We start from the raw sequence: 17,709 nt of genomic DNA on the forward strand, positions 1-17,709 counted from the left end.
ACTTAAGAAGATGAGTTTTTCCTGACTCCAGGTCTGGCACTGTATTTACTATGCCATCTAGATTCTCCTAAGCATTACCATGTTCCTTAATTGTGTTGTATGTTTTTAGAAATGTCTCCATAGCCAGACTATAAGCATAAGGGCAGGAACCAGTCCTTATATTACTTTATTCTCCTAAGTACTTAATGTAGTGCTGGGCGCTTAGAAGTATTTGGTGCTTATTTATTGATTGGATACTGCCTTTTAAAATAGAAATAGTAAAATTGAATTTCTTATTAGAGTAGGTGAATTTAATTTAACTTCTTTTAAAAGAAAAGATCATCATTGTTTATTAATTTCATTGTATTGTTAAAAAAAAAAAAGAATACTTTCATGGCTACTGAATTGTTTAATGCTATTTCCTCCTATTCTAGATAGTCCCAGATGCTTAGCTTTTAAAATGTTTTCTCTCCTTTTAAAGTTTTTCTGTATCAACCTGTCAGCTGCTTTGGCACATCTGTATAATCAATAGAGGTGTCAAAAGGATCAAATGAGATGATAAGTGAGTATAATGTCCCCTAGTGGCACCCTACTCCACTTAGAGCATGCTCAATCAGCATTCCAGTCAAGTACATTAATTTCTTCTCTCCTCTCCACCAGTTCCTTCCTCCCCCCAGACATACACACTTCAGAGAACATATGTATATTGCTTCCTGTCAGCCATTATAAAGCAGGGAATTGTAGCATGTAATAATGAAAAGTCTTTTCATTGGCTGCTGAGCCAGAACTCTTCAGCTACAGTAAATGGGCAAGCTGTTCCTCAGGTCCCCTCTTTCTGTTAGCTTTGAAGCATGAGACTGGTAGTAGACTTTCTGGAGAGTCAAGGGGGAGAAGAAAGCTTGTTTACTCTCTATTGGTCCCAAGCCTAAGCATGTGTTCTACCTGGGATGGATCCCTCTCCAACACTTGCATCTTCCTCCTTTTGCAGAAGACCTTATGAGATCTAAAAAGGGAACTGTCATTCTCTCTTCCCCCACCTGCCCCCAAGTAAAGGGCACCAGCAAGACTACACTGCTACTAGAACAGTTGTAGCAGCAACAGTGGCAGAAATGGTGGCCCCTGGGGAAAAAAGTCCACCTAGACTTTTGACCACCAGAGAGACCACCAGAAGTCATATTTGGCTATTTGATTGAACAATGCCAGTGCAGAGGTGGAATGTAAAATTGTTAATTAGCAGTCTTGCAAAAACTGTGTTCCGACTAGGCTTAAATATTGGCCTCCCTGATGACTTGTTATTGCATTAGGCTCTAAGCATCTGTAATGGACCTGATGACCTTTACAGTGATTTTTGTTTCCGTTTGGTAATAAAAGGATCTGCTCTATTACAAATTCATGTTATCTATTGGATCTTTTCTTTATTTCCTCCTTTGGTGAGAAGAAATGGTAGACTAGGACCAAAGGTGGATTTTTTTCCTTAAAAATAAATCACTGGGAGATCTTAACTCCATTAGTGAAAAGCCAAACAGCCCCAGAGCAAAGAATCCAGGGCAAGGCAAGGTAAAGTAGACAAATTCATATAGGTCATCAACCCTATAGCCTCACTGAAATGGTATATTGCTAACCATTGTGCTAGTTATGTAAAAGATTTTACAAACCTTAAACTATTGTATAGATGTTGTTGTTTTTATTAATAAAAAGCAACTGGGGATAATTAGACTGAAGAAGAAAATTCACATAGAGGCATGATACTTGTTTTTAAGTAATAAAAGATAGAAAAGAAATTAAATTCATTCAGTTTGGTTTCAGAAGGTCAAGTTGGGAATAAGTGATGGAAATTATTAAAAGGCAGATATTGGCTTGATGTGAAGAAAATCTTACTGATAATTAGAATTGTCCAAAGTAGAAGGGACCACCTTGGGATTTTCCCTTTCACTGGAGATCTTGAAGAACAGATTGAATGACCACTTGTTGGAGATGCTATTAAAAGGAGTCTTTGGGGGTATAGGTTGAACTTGATGGTCACTAAAGTCCTTTCCAATTGTAAAATTCTGTGAAGATTATTATTCTTAAAGTATTAGAGAACACTAGCAAGAACAGATATAATCTTGCTCAAGCAAAGTTATGTTCAGTTACACTTGGGATTCTAGTGCTTAATTTAGGGAGTTGTATGAGCTCTGGAAATGCAAATTTTTAATTATGATAATGGGAGGAAAATCTGTCCTTAGAGCAACAATTCAAAATTTCTTTAGTTGAAGTTGTTCATAACACCAGAGTCCAAGTTTGTCATGTGTGTATAATATCCTGTCAACTCTCAAACCAGTAATGTTGGACCTTTTTTTCTGACCAAGGCTTTTCCAATTCTGATAAAAAGTACATAAATTTATTTTTATCTCCTATTCTTTCCTCTGTCAGCTCATGAAGTTCCTTGCAAAGACTGAATGGAAAATCAGGAAAAAAGAAAAAAAAGATTTTGTATAGTCTGCAAACTCAATAATCAATGACAAGGCAGTTAATGATCATAGATATATTTGAAATGAACCCCAGAGGACTGGAATCTATCTGCCTAGCTCCAAATCATTCAGTCTTTTGAAAATATCATTTCAACATAAGATACATGCATCTGTATACTCAAAAAAGAACAAAATCCAAATCACTTTCACTTATGATTGACAGAATTCATTAATCAAATTCATTCTAGTCAAACACAATACCAACTGTTACACTGATGATTCAGGCCATTTGTTTAAAAACATGGACTGATTAAGGTAAGGGCACTTGAAAAGATTGATTCTTTAAATACACCTCCCAAATCCATCCGCTTAATGATTAGAACATGACATACATACATAGAACTTAATTAAAATGAGTATTACTATTTCATTAATTTAAAAATTTAAAATACTTCTGGTATATAGTGTGTACTCAAAAATATTTCCTGAATTGAATAAAGTCATTTTATTCTCAATATAACACAAACTTTAATAACAGTCAAGAAATAGGAGATGATGACTAATCCCAGTGATTAATTTTGGGGGGAACATTCATCCTGAGAGAAGAGACTACAAGTCTTGAAATCTTCCATAGTATACTTTATTTTCCATTGTGCCATTTGTCCACTCAGAATAGCAGGATCTCCCTTATCAATACGTTTTATAAGGAAATGATGTGTCTTTATTTTTTGTTTTTGGCTGAGGCAATTGGGGTTAAGTGACTTGCCCAGGGTCATATAGCTAGGAAGTGTTAAGTGTTGGTGACCAGATTTGAACTCCCATCCTCCTGACTTCAGGGCTGTGTTCTATCCACTGCATCACCTAGCTGCCCCTAAAAGTATTTATTTTCTTTCTTTCTTTTTCTTTTTTTTTGGCTGAGGCAATTGGGGTTAAGTGACTTACCCAGGGTCACACAACCAGGAAGTGTCAAGTATCTGAGGTCAGATCTGAACTCAGGTTCTCCTGATTTCAGGGCTGGTGCTCTATCCCTTACACCAACTAGATGCCCCAGAAATGATGTGTCTTAAAGGGCACTGAAAAGGCCTGTTGTCCTCCAAACATTTCTCATTAGTCTGACATTACATTTCTGGGGACTCATCTCTTTGGATCTTGATTGTGCTGTAGGTAAAATGCAAATATCTCCAGGATTGTGGAGGTGGGGGTAGAATGAGAAAGGAGAGTAGAGGTGGGATAAGGTAACCCTTTATGCCTAATAAACTCACTTTTTGTAGGTTCTGATGCCAAGAAATCTACTTAGGAATTTGACTAAAAAGAGAAATAGAAAAGTAGAAGAGATAAACTTTACTTCATAAAATGGTTTAGGGTTAGCCTTCAGCTAACCACTGGGAACATGGATAACAGAATCAGCTCCTGAGAGCTTATGTCAGAGAGGATTCTTGGAACTCTAATTCCCATGTGAAATGCCATAGTCCTGCTTGGGGATCTGGAATGTGTCTATAAAAGCAGTTTTGGGAAAGAGGGAGAAAGGAAGAACATAAAGTAAGATGAAAGAAAAAAATCCATCAGATTCAAACTTTCATATGGAAATTTTAGGTTGTTAAGGACTTGACTGTGAATTTTCCATGAAAATCAGATGAAATTATAACCCATGATGAAAAGGTGGTATTTCAGTAGAAATACATTCTAAAGGCAAAACAAAAAACAAAATCTGTGAGTTCCAATTATATTCATAAAATCAGAGGTTGAAATATACTTCAAAGATTTTATAATCTGACCTATACCCAGGAATGACTCTGTTCTATATAATTTCTAACAACAAGCCAACCAATTTCTGCTTGAAGACCTTCAGTGATGATAAATTCTATCTCTTGAAGCAGTCCATTCTCCTTCTGGACAATTTTGGTTATAAGGAAGCCTTTTCCTTATATTGATCCAACATCTCCCTCTTTGCAACATTACTTTTTGCTTTTAGAGATCCCTTTTGGGGTCAAGCAAAAGTAATACCATTCCACATTATAATCTTTAACATATGTAAATTTAAGTATTATTTGTTCCCTGAAAGGATTTTCGTATGGTTTGGCTTTTAGTTCCCTGATCATTCTTGTTATGTTCTAACTTATTTGTATTTTTCTTAAAATCTGTTTCCCACGATCATCTCCCTTAAATTTGTTAAAAGGAATATAGGATCCAGAATAAGATTAAATTAACACTGCATTTATTACTCCATTATACATTTGATCCTAGGAGTTTTAATTTTGCTAAGACTCTCCTATCTTTCTTTCACAAGAATTTAATGCTTAGTTTCAATGGTTCCACCCATTACCTGTGCTATTATTATTTGAAACCAAGTATAGGTGGCACAGTGGCACAGGTTTGGAGTCAGGAAAACATCAGTTCAAATCCACTCTCAGACACTTACTAGCTATGTGACCTTGGACAAATCACTTAACCCTGTTTGCCTCAATTTCTTTATCTGTAAGATGGGCTAGAGAAAAAAATAGCAAATTATTCAAGTATCTTTGTCAAAAAAAATTCTAAATGAGGTCACAAAGAATCAAACACAGCTGAAACAACTTAACAGCATTGAACATTATCTTTATACTGACCTTCAACTTAATTCTTTTTTCTCCCACACATGTGGAACTTGGACATTGCTCTACCATCTAGCTGCCCTATAATCCTCTTTAGGTTAAAAGTTTTAGAAATAAGTCATAAAGTCACCAGTTGGTGAGAAGCAGTATGACATAGTAGAACAAGTACTGATCAAGATCTAAAAGACCTAAATTAAACTCTTGATTTTGATATGGTATGATTTCTGGCTATATAGAATTTCCGAGCTTTAGTTTTTATAAAGGAAAGTGACAAAAATTGCTTTTGTCATCTCATAAGGTTATTGTAAAAAAAAGTGCTTTGAGAAAAGGGCTTTAGGAAAGTTAATTATAAGATTCAAAGATGATACCAATAACCAAATTTTATGTGGTCTTCTGGGAATTTTTAATCTTTGTCAATTTTGAAAAAAATAAGCATAAATGTCTTATACTCAGAGGTTAACAAAGAGATATTGAGGACTGCTCTGCCCTATTTCACTTGTATTATAAGGCCAAAGTTCATCCAGACTCTTATGATCAAACATTTTCAATTATGAACTTTGGACTACAATAGCTTTATTTTCCATGGCCACATTCCCTCTGCATCTGATAAGTACATCACCCATCTTGAGTGATTTTTCTGCTTATACTTAGGTTCCCCTGATTTTGCTATAAAACATCAAATCAAGGAATATTCTAAATAAATATCAGGTTCCAATTTTGGCATTAGCATTTTAAAGTTAGAAGCTGTTAACAAATCACAAGAGAGTAACTGGATTTTATAATGATAGTGTTAACTTTATTATCACTGTGGCATGGAGAGGTTTCATCCCTCTTTTGTCTATCTTGCTCCCATATGATCATTCCCTTACATGATTGTTTACATGCACTAGTCCTAATAATATAAATGCTGCATCTGATTTTATAAAAAATAAGTAGGTATTTTTCATTTATGTTCTAGGGTGAACTTATAAATTGCTTTAAAGTGTTTAAAAAATTATCTTCTGGAAGGAAAATGTATACATTTTTACTTTTAAACTGCATTATTAATATTTTCTAAAGTCTAGACAGTCAACAAAACAATAAATCAAGCTCTGATTTATGATCTTTGTCAATATCCAGAATGTAAATGCTCACACTAAAAATTTAACAATCAGTTTTCCCTAGCCATTATGAACTGGTTCCCACACACTCCTGAAGCCAGGACAGTTTGCCAGAGCAACAGCAATGACTATAAGATGTCATTGCTGAGTCAGCTCAAAGTTCTGATGTGAGGCAGAAGGGACACACATGTTTATTGTTCAATGTGCTCTATGTGTAGCCTATAAATTTGAGAGTAAGAGGTAACAACTGGTCATCCTGCCATCTAGAGGAGGGGGTGGGGGGTAAGAGGTGAAAAATTGGAACAAGAGGTTTGGCAATTGTTAATGCTGTAAAGTTACCCATGCATATAACCTGTAACTAAAAGGCTATTAAATAAAAAAAGAGAGAGAGAATAAGAGGTAACAAGAAACAAAATGATCTAGATGCACTGATTATATGCATCATTATTATCTCCAGTGCATGAAATCCTGAGTACTGTGTGAATGTGAAAGGTGGACAGAGGTGAACAGACCTCTGTGATGCCATTCTTTGCCTGTGATACTATTCAACTCCTGCAATGCTCCATCCTGGCTTTGTATCTTTCATTTCCAGATTTGAGCAGTCCTCCATCCTAGGTACTTCTCATTCATGTCCAAAGACTGGAAGCATTTTAAACTGAAAGCATTTAAAAATGTTTTCGGTTCAATAATTTGAAGTCTATAAACAACCTATAACTTTATTCTTTCCTCATTGCAAAAACACGGAATGGGCAGCAAAAGCTATATTGACCACACTCTGATCAATTATGGGATGTGCATATGTGTTTTGCGTATTCCCACAGCTTCAGTGTCTATGCTAAGCAGTTCCCTAATGGCCTAAGAGTTAATTTATTTCTCTAAGTTCCATCCTTACTGCCAGAAAAAGACCTAGACACATAAAATACAATGGAACAAAATAAACTGGGAATAAAAAAAATCTTTACATATTGCTATATCTCTATGCATTATGTGCAGTTTCTGCTATGTCAATTCCTAAGCCATTTTAGTGCTTTTTTAAAATTAAAAATAATAATGAAGATAGTAAAAGAGTCACATAGGAATACATACATTATGAACTTCTTTATCACTGTGGCATGGAAATGTTTCATTCCTCTTTTGTCCATTTCACTTCCATAAATTATGTGAATGCCCACATGTTTGTCCAAAATAATAACTACAAAATTCTGAATTTCTCTGATTTTACCAAAAAGAATTAGTAACTTTTCATATATATGTTAGAAAGAGGTCCAATAGGATCCCAAGCTATTAGCATCTCTCCCAACTTCAGAGTAAGGCTCCAAAACTTTATCTCTAGTTTTATACCCATTAACTGCAGTAGCCAAATAGATTTCCAAATATAAGCTTTTTAAATTGTCTTACTATGACCTTCAGGTTGGTGACAACTGAGATCCAGGAACCACAATAGTTAAGGCAACAGCTACTTCTGTTTTAAAATCTATCTAAATCCCACCTTGATGCTGGGAGAGGGAGAAAATATTTCATCCAGGAAAAGAAAAACAGATCAGGCAAGATTAATGGGAATAAAAGAACATTAGTCTCTGAGATGTGTTAAATTTGATTTTGAAATGCAATGATAAAGCAAGTACTTACCTCAGTACCCATCTTCCCCAGTAAATGACGAAAGAAATCATCAAGTTCCTTCCCTTCTATGTACCCATTATCTAAAAGCAAGTATGGATACCATAAATTGTTTAATAACAAATAGCACAATATTGCCAGTTTTTTTAAAAAAAGAATCTATAAATTTTCCTTGGCAGATTGTTATTTTGTTACATCAACAACTGAAATTGAATTCAACTCTACCACTCATATTTAAGAGATTTTAAAAGTTAGCACGAGTACTTTGTGAAAGCAAGTCCTTTCCTTCTAAAATTTATAAATAATTAAAATAAAAACTACTTAACAAGAAAATCTTAGTAATGCATGATTAAACATAGACTAAGGGATCTCAGTTACTAGAGAAGTATTTTACTGTAATGAGCCCCAATTTGGCCAAAAGTTATAGCAGACACTGCAAGTTAAAATTCAGTATGCAATTTTCATGCTATTTTCTTTGTGACGCTCATTTTAATTCATAATAAGCATCTGTTTTAATTTAGTAAAATTTTCTAATTTAAAATAAAGGTGTCATTCAGGAAGTAATAGTGCCCGGGAAGTGATAGAACTGTGAAAGGAAAATTAATTTTATTTAGATAATAACCTCTCAAACTCAGATGATATAGTTTATCCTAAAAAGAGAACCCTGACTTGTAATCTACAATTCAGTCCACAAGCCAGAATTTTAGGAGTAGAAAGTAAAGGGTAAAAAGAGACCTTAGAAACAGTTTAGCCTTACCCATCATTTTACAAACCATAGTTCAAAGAGGGGAAATGACTTGCCCCAAAACTATATAGTTAACAAGTAGCAGAACTGTTCATCTTTCTTTGAGTCTAATGTTTTTTCCACACCTCAATGATAAGAACTTGTCCCAATATCTTCAATTTGTTTTGTATGGTACCTAGAATGACTCCTTTGTCCTATCCTTTATTTGAAAAATAAAGTTTACTTTCAGATACTTGGAGTAGACAAGTTTCAAATTAACAAACTTGGAGAGAAATACAGAGATGAAAAAAAATCACTCTATGATCAAATAGAGACAGAAAAACTGTACTCAATATCCTACTCAACAGCCATCATGATCCTTACTGATCACTTACCATCTACATCAAAGCGCTGCCAGATGTGCAGAAAAGCTGCAGCATCAATCGGCCCCAGAACAACGCTGATGTCTCTGTCCATGGTCCTGAACGAGAGGCTCTGGCTTTGGCCCCGATAGAAAATAACTACGACTTGCAGAATTCCTGGAAACTATCTCTTTCCCCTTCCTTTTCTCCCTTCTTCACCCACTCTGCGTTCTCCTTTGCTTCTTTTCCTTTATGGAAAATGTTTTTCTCTTTTCCCCTCTCTAAAGCGAGCAGCAAGGGTGGCACAGAGTCTCTAGGGCACTGAGGAAAAGACCTCAGAGCAGCAGAGGTATAGTTGGCGCCAGTAATGCTGTTCTGATGCCAAAGCTCAAGGGAGCACAAGGTTTTCTGAGGGATCAGCTCGAAAGACCCGCCCAGTTCTCTATCGTGTTGGCTCCCAGAGACACCTCCCTCTCCTCAACTAGCTATGCTGGTCAAGGCGAGTCAGACTCTTTTTTGATGGGTAGCTGAAGAAAGTATCTGTCACTGATTCTCATGGCTCACTGCTTCCTGCCCTTTAACTTCTCCTCAAATTCAAAGAAAACAACATCATTTGAGTCATGCTATGAAACATATATCCCCTCTGGGATTTAGGTATTTTCCTGCAAATATTGCCTTGCTTAAGCTATTGGTGAGGTCTGTCTGTGTGTTATCCCTGATGGTTTTGAAATGATAATGTTTGCATGTTTTTAACTTTAAGGGACAGAGCACTTATTGAGCACCTAGTCTATACAAGGCATCAGTAATTATAAATACCCTGCTTGACACTTTTATCCAACTAAAGGAAAGTCTGCTGTTGGGAAGGCAATTCAAATTCTAGTGAGGAATGGAGGAGCATATATTTGCTATTTAAGGAGAAAACAGAAAATAAAAAATACCTTCCCATCAAGGTTATTCTATAAAAATTATCACAATTCTTCAAAAATAATAACAATTTTAGATTATTTTGTTGGTGAGAGTGGAGGTGGGATTATTCATTGCCTGGGAATTGCTCTGCACAAAAAGAGAGTTGGTTTTGGATTATCCTGTTAGCAATTAAACAGTTGAATGTATTCCCTTGCCTTTGAAATTCCTTTTCTGTTCAGCTGCTCATCTCTGATCATTTCACTCTTTCTTAGTAGAAATATCTGAAAGTGAACCACAAAAGAGGAAAACTTAGTTATTATTCTTATTTATCAGACATGCTGCAAAATATATGGTGATTGAAAGAGGTTAAAAGAATGAATCAAATGAAGCTTTCTTATATCTCCTGCCAGGTTTCATTTATGCCTTCTATCTCTTTATGCTACTTCTCCCCAGCATAGATAATTGAGGGTTGTCTATATAAGAAACAGCAGAAACCTATAATTGGAATCACTTATGATCAATTATGATGCAAGCTTTAAACTCTGAGCTAGAACGTATGAGTCTCTACAATATCGGGTTTAGGATGCACATTTGAAGATGCAAGGAGTGCTCTTTGTCAGTATCCATTAGCATTTATTGAATATTTAAACAAGTCAGGCACTACACATAACATAGAAAAAGTAAGACCCTAATGAACCTTATTTATATCAATGTAGGAGGCACTAGATCAAAGATAAAACATTTTAAATGGGCAAAAATTAGACTAAAAACTGCCCCTTAAAGGCAAGCAGAGTAGGCTAGGAATAAGAATGTTGAATTCTAAAGGGAGCTAATTACACTATCAAGGTTTCTAATAGAAGAGCTAACTCATCTTCTTTACCACTAATTTGGTATCCTAAATTCCTGTAGAGTAACTATGTGGCACAGTGGATAGAGTGTCAAGCCTGAAGTCAGGAAGACTTGAACTCAAATCCAGCCTCAGACATTTTCTAGTTGTGTGATCCTGGGAAGTCATTGTACTCTGTTTACCTCCATTTCTTCATCTGTGAAATGAGCTGGAAAAAGAAATAACACTATTCCATTATCTTTGCCAAGAAAACCTCAAATGGTATAATAGAGTTGAACAAGATTGAATACCAAAAATAAAATGCCTGTAGCACTTTCTACCTCTTCTATAATATTAGTGATTCATAGTTTTACAAAATAATAATAACAGTATAGGGGTAAATACTGCTGGTGCTATGATCCCCTCTTTGCAAATATGGAAGTAGGTTGAGTTTTCCTATTGCAATATAATTAATTAGTGTCAGCACTCTCCATTCTTGACTACAAATCATGTGTTCTTTCCACTACATGTCATTATTTTCCTCTTATTAAATTGTAAGTTATGTAAGTAAATCTTATTTTTCTTTTTATATCTTCCAGAAAAGTGCTTTGAATATAACAATAGCTTTAGATATAGTTGTCAAATTAATATTGCCATTTATAACACACACACATACACACACATACCTGTGTGTGCATATATATGTATATATATATATTTATATATAATGTCTTTTTCTTTCTTACTCTAGTTAGGTTGTGAATTTCTCAGAGATAAGGGCCATGTTTTCACATATCTGTGTTGTCTGTAATGCCTTGTATATTGTCGGATGCTCAAAAAAGTTTGTTAATTAGTTAAATGCCAAACTAGTGTTACCTTTCACTCCATTTTACTTTTCAAGATATAGGCAGGATCTCTTCTAATTTAAAATGAAAGGAAAAACCACCCCTCTTATTTTCTCTTGACTATTTACTATGTCCTTCTCTGTCTCAGTCACCTCCTTTGTAAATCAAGAGGGTTAAGCTAGATAATCCATAAAGTATCATTTGATACTTTAAATCCAGTGACTTTTAATTTTTTGAAATATAATTAAATCTTACAATTGTTCCATCCTATTCAGGGACTGTTCCAATAACAAATTGAAATAATATAAAATTTTACATTTTCAAGTCACTTCTTGCTGAATGAGAGCTTATGCTTTTTTTTTTTCATAAACCAGATAAAACTCCTTCACACAATAGCATTCCTTTTGAGATTATTGGTATCTGATTGGAAGCTTGTGACCACTGCAGGGATGAGGAGAGAAAAGGGTACTTTATTAGGTTTGTTCAGCATGCCTGAAAATTATATTCTTTTTTTTAGTATTATTATAACTTTTTATTGACAGAGCCCATGCCTGGGTAATTTTTTTACATTATCCCTTGCACTCACTTCTGTTCCGACTTGAAAATTATATTCTTTTAGCTATATCAAACCTATACATTAGACTGTCTTACTGCTGTCAATATAGTTGACATAATTTGAGGAATTCCAGGGGAGTGTTTAAGTTTAAATACAGTGTGCTAGGCTTTTTGAAGACCTGAATAAAAGTAGTTGGTTAAAATGCCTACAGTAATAAATAGCTTGGATTAGTAGAGGAAAGCTGGGCCACTTAATTAGCTAAAAGTCTGTGTATTACAAGAAACCTCCAGCTAATAAAGAGTTATTCTTATAGTTCTTCAAATAAACAAAACACCTGTTGTTGATTGACAACAAGCTCCATATTTAATGAATGTAATCAACTTAAGACACTATTCAACTCAACAAGTGTTTATTAATTGACTATTATTCACAAGGTACTGTACTAAATGATAAAACCAAGACCATTCTAAACAACATAGAGTTGGAAGGGTCCTTAAGATTAGTTAGTTTGACATTCTCATTTTACAAATGAGGAAATTGAGCCAAACAGAGTTAAGTGATTAGCCTAGAGTCACCCAGTTACTGTTTGAGGCCAGATTTGAACTAAGGTCTTCCTGATTCCAGATCCAGCACTCTATCCATTGACCCATCTAGATATCTTTCTGAATTATATTACATACCTGTTAGCCACACATAACTCTAAGGATCTAAATTTTATCATCTTTGAAAAAATGAGAAACTCTAAATCTGTGGTAGTAAATGAATTGAATGCTAATACTGGGGATTATAATTAGGACTTCTCAGTGGATTTCCAAACTCTCTTGGAAATATAAATTTCAAGAACAGAAAAAAAAAATTAACATGTGTAATATGCTTTAAATAAATTATCTCTTGTGAATCTCATAAAAGTACTATAAAGTAGGTACTTTAAGTCTTACTATCCCCATTTTATCGTTGAAGAAATGAAAGCTATGAGAGATTATGGAGTTTGCCAATGTTCACGCAGTAAATTTCAAAAGCAGGACATTAATCCAGACTTTACTCCTTGTATCTCAAAGAGTAGACATCCATTTCTTTCTATATAACCACTGGATGACCAGCTGGAGAAGGAAATGGCAAATCACTCCAGTATCTTTGTCAAGAAAAATCCAAATAGGTTCATGAAGAGTTGGACACCACTAAATAAAAGATAACATAGAGATGATTTGTAATGGTTTACAGTTCCTCCATCCCTAGATTCTTCTGCAAAATTTTATCTAGAATGTTTCTGAGCAGTCTTTTATAAGGATGATTTTTATAGAATGATTCAAAACATCTGCAAAGAATGTTATCAATATAAATCAAAAGGTCTGATTATTAGTGGAGAATATTCCTGCAAACAATAAAAAATTTCCTAATGAAGATGATATGAGCCAAAGAAAGCTAATCTGAAACTCTGAGAGCAGAGAATAAATCTCAGCATTGCTGATGTCATCTCTGTAACTTCTTTTGAACATGATGACAGCTCACCTATAAAGACTAGATCAGGCTGGGTTTCAGATGTACTTTGACTTGACATATGGGTAGTATCTCACATGTCTGGTTTTTGTTAGAAAGGTAATGCATAAGTAAACTGTGCTCTGAGTCCAGAGCAAGTATGATCTTTTAAGAAAAAAAAAATCAGCATATTTATTTTATACCTTTAAAAACACAATTCTGAAAAGGGAGCCATAAATTTTACCAAATTGCCTATGGGGTCCTTGGCAGAAAAAAAGGTTAAGAACTACAGATTAAGTCCAACCTTTCCTTTTACAAAGGAGGGAATTGAGACCCAAATATATGACTTGGTTAAGGTCACACAGCTAGCAAGAAGCCATGTTGTTGTTTGTTTCAGTTGTGTTTTACTCTCTATGACTTCATTTGGGATTTTCTTGGCAGAGATATTGGAGTGGTTTGCCATTTCCTATTCCAGCTCATTTTATAGATGTTTATGGCAAACATAGTTAAGTGATTTTCCCAGAGTCACATAGCTAGAAAGCAGATGAGGTCTGATTTGAACTCAGAGCTTCTTGACTTTAGACCTGGCACAGTATCCACTTACCATCAGCAAGAAATAGTATTCGTCTCTAGTTTGAGATTTGAATGAAAGTCCATTGCTTTTCTTGACCTTAATTCATCCATTATAGATTTTTTTCAAAAGATGATCTTTTATCTATTTTATTTATATCTATATCTATTTATTATCTATTTGTCAGTCTAGTCTATTGGAGGGAGCTGAGTTGCTCCAGTTTTATTGGTCTTATGAACTTCTTGCCATTTTTCTGTTTAGAGGAAGTAGGTTCAAAGATTGGCTAATTCTTACTTGTTTAAACACTAACAATGTGTCTATGCTTCTTTTAAACATCTTCATGGGTCCTTATATACACCATACACAATCTTCTGTTACATATGATATAGAATTAGACACATAGTAGGTGTTCAATTAACACTTGTTGAAATTTGTTTATGTTTGCTTGTTTATCTTTTAAACTTTTAATTTAAAAGTATTCTTTAAATTGATGAGGGCTTTATGGAAAGGCAGGTTGGAATGTGGCAAGTTGCTGAGGGAAAAGTTCCAGCTTTCTATTCTTTCAAAGATTAGGGTAAGGCTCATTTTCTTTAAGCTTAGATTTTTAATGAATCAGGCTTGACTGACAAATTCTTTCAGGAAAAGGTTAATCTTCTAATAGGAGTTTGTCCAAGGCTTGGTAAGGAGGCCCTACCTAAGACATCCTCCAGTAAATAAAACAAACAGAGCTTTTGTCCTTTCCCCAGGTTCCCCTCTCCCTCACCACCCCAAGTTAAATATAATGCAGAGTTCATATGGGCCTAAGCACCTGTTCAGATGTTTGCTTTTTGAGAAAGGAGATGAGATAAGTAAATATTTACTGGGAGGGATTTCAAGATGCTCTGTAGACAGCAGTGGGGCTGACATTTCTAGTGCAAAAAAGAGCCAGGTGTTTTTCTTCTTTCCCTGAAAAGAACTGATAGCTAGACCTAGAAACAATATTCCTTTTCTATTTTGAATACAAATTTATTTAGTGTCTGTAGCCACCCCTGAAGATTTGACCCACTCAGAAAAGGTGACCATCCATATAGCCTTCTAAAATGGATTTAAATTGAATAACCTTAGCTAAATAATTGAAAAGAAAGTTAGAAGTCATCTGGTACAACCTCCCACTCAGTACAATAATCTCTTAACTAGAACTCTTGGCAAATGATCACCTAGTCTTTGCTTGTGAACTTCTACCCTCACCCTAGTCCTCTATTTTTAGATATCTATACTTCTCTCTCTCTCCCTCTCCCTCCCTCCCCCCCCCCCTCTCTCTCTCTCATGTTTAGTCATTTTCAGTGCAGTCCAACTCTTTGTGACCCCATATGGGATTTTCTTGACAAAAATACTGAATAATTTGTCATTTCTTTCTCTCTCTCATTTTATAGATGAGGAAACTGAGGTAAACAGAGTGAAGTGATTTACTGAGGACATACAGCTAGTAAGTGTGTAAGACCACATTTGAACTCAGGTCTTCCTGAGTTCTCTTACTTTGCATTACAACTCTCTTTTACATTAATAATAAAAATAATAATAGTTAACATTTTTATGGAACTTACTATGTGCCAATTACTGTACTAATTTTTTTTGAACTTATGATCTCAGTTGATCCTGACAATAACCCTAGGAGGTAGGCATTATTATTATCCCTATTTTACAGATGGGGAAAGTGAAATAAAAGGTTAAGTGACTTAATGAGGGTTATACAGCTAGAAAATGCCTGAGACCATGTTGGAACTCAAGTTTTCTTGATTCTATTCTCCCTATTATATTGAAGTAAAAATCTTTCTTTTTGGAATTTTTATTCCTTAAGTCTAGTTTTCAGTTCTGGGACAATAGAAAATAATTCTGTTTCCTCTTCTAATCCAATAGTAGGTCAAATAGTTGAGAGTAGCAATCCCATCCTCATTTAGTCTCCTTTTCTGATTAGGCTAAACACAAGCTTGTTTCTTCAAAAGAAAATTATATAACATTATTTACACATTTCTTATAATCCTAGTCTGGATTTCTGACTTGTTAGTATTCCTACTAAAATATAGTTTCCAATACCCAAATCTGAGTACATTGCTTCAGTTGTGGCTGAACCAGAACAAAACACAAACTTACTATTGCCTGTCTTATTCTTGACCTTATATAGTCGATTATCACTATTTGTGGATTCCATGTTTGAAATTCACCTATTAACTAAAATTTATTTGTAGCACCAAAATTAATACTCACAGACCTTTTGTGGTCATTCATGGATATGCATAGATGGGCAAAAAATTTGAATTGGCTGACTTAGAGGTTCCCAATTGAAACTGAACAAGGTGATTTTATTTTTTGCCTTCTTGTTTCAGCTTTCATACTATAAATAAGTGTCCTTTTTGTGGCTTTTTTGATGCCAAATTTTCCACATTTTTGGGCTTTTTGTTGGTGGTTTTGTTATTTAAAAAATCTTATTTATTTATTTATTTTCATTTATGGAACAAAACAAGCATTTACACAGCATAATAAAAAGATGATTATACACACAGCTACAAATATATTATGCACAATTTACTATTCCTTTTAAATGTATAATAAAATTATCATGTAAATTTTTTTCTTCCACCTCCTACCATAGAGATAGCTACCATTAAATACAAAAAAGTAAAATCATTCTATATATATTTCTATTTATCAGTCAATTATTCTCTATTAATTCTTTCTCTGGATGCAGATAGTGTTTTTCTTCATATGTCCTTTTAAATCAATATGGTTATTTAGAATAGTCAAAATGACTGGAAAGATGTTCTTTATTATTATTATTATTATAGCTTTTTATTGACAAAATATATGCATGGGTAACTTTCCAGCATTGACCCTTGCAGAAACTTCTTTTCCAACTTTTCCCCTCCTTCCCTCCACCCCTTTCCCTAGATGGCAAGTAGTCCCATACAGGTTAAATATGTTAAAGTATATGTTAAATACAATATATGTATACATATTTATACAGTTATCTTGTTGCAAAGAAAAATTGGATTTAGAAAGAATGTAAAAATAACCTGGGAAGAAAAACAAAAAGCAAGCGAACAATAACAGAAAGAGTGAAAATGCTATGTTGTGGTCCATACTCATTTCCCAGTGTTTTTTTGCTGGGTGTAGCTGGTTCTGTTCATTACTGATCAAATGGAACTGATTTGGATCCTCTTATTGTTGAAGATAGTCACGTCCATCAGAATTGATCCTCATAAAGTATTGTTGTTGAAGTGTGTGATGATCTCCTGGTTCTGCTCATTTCACTTAGCATCAGTTCATGTAAATCTTTCCAAGCTTCTCTGTATATGTCCCATTGGTTGTTTTTTAGAGAACAATAATATTCCATAATATTCATATATCACAATTTATTCAGCCATTCTCCAATTGATGGGCATCCACTCACTTTCCAGTTTCTGGCATTACAAAGAGGGCTGCCACAAACACTCTTTCACACGTGGGTCCCTTTCCCTTCTTTAAGATCTCTTTGGGGTATAAGCCCAGTAGTAACACTGCTAGTTCAAAGGGTATGCACAGTTTGATAACTTTTTGAGTATAGTGGAAAGATGTTCTTAACACATTATTGCTGTTACTATATACAACATTCTCTTGGTTGAAATGGTCCCCAAGCACAATGTTACCTATTGTTAATAAGTCCAAGAAGGTTGGGATGTGTCTTATGGAA

General features: G+C 34.5%; 1 protein-coding gene across 1 annotated transcript in view; it reads right to left on the reverse strand.

Annotated features, from left to right (window-relative positions):
* Positions 1-9,063, reverse strand: part of SCGN (secretagogin, EF-hand calcium binding protein) — a 65,740-nt gene extending 56,677 nt beyond the window's left edge. The window contains exons 1-2 of the mRNA XM_023496306.2: positions 8,857-9,063; positions 7,750-7,820 (exon numbers count right to left, since the gene is read on the reverse strand). Coding sequence (XP_023352074.1) covers positions 7,750-7,820; positions 8,857-8,938 — 153 coding nt within the window. The 5' untranslated portion in view covers positions 8,939-9,063. The remainder of the gene's footprint in view (positions 1-7,749; positions 7,821-8,856) is intronic.
* Between the last annotated feature and the right edge of the window lie 8,646 nt (positions 9,064-17,709).

Source organism: Sarcophilus harrisii, chromosome 1, assembly GCF_902635505.1.
Source record: "Sarcophilus harrisii chromosome 1, mSarHar1.11, whole genome shotgun sequence".
Taxonomy (NCBI): Eukaryota; Metazoa; Chordata; class Mammalia; order Dasyuromorphia; family Dasyuridae; genus Sarcophilus; species Sarcophilus harrisii.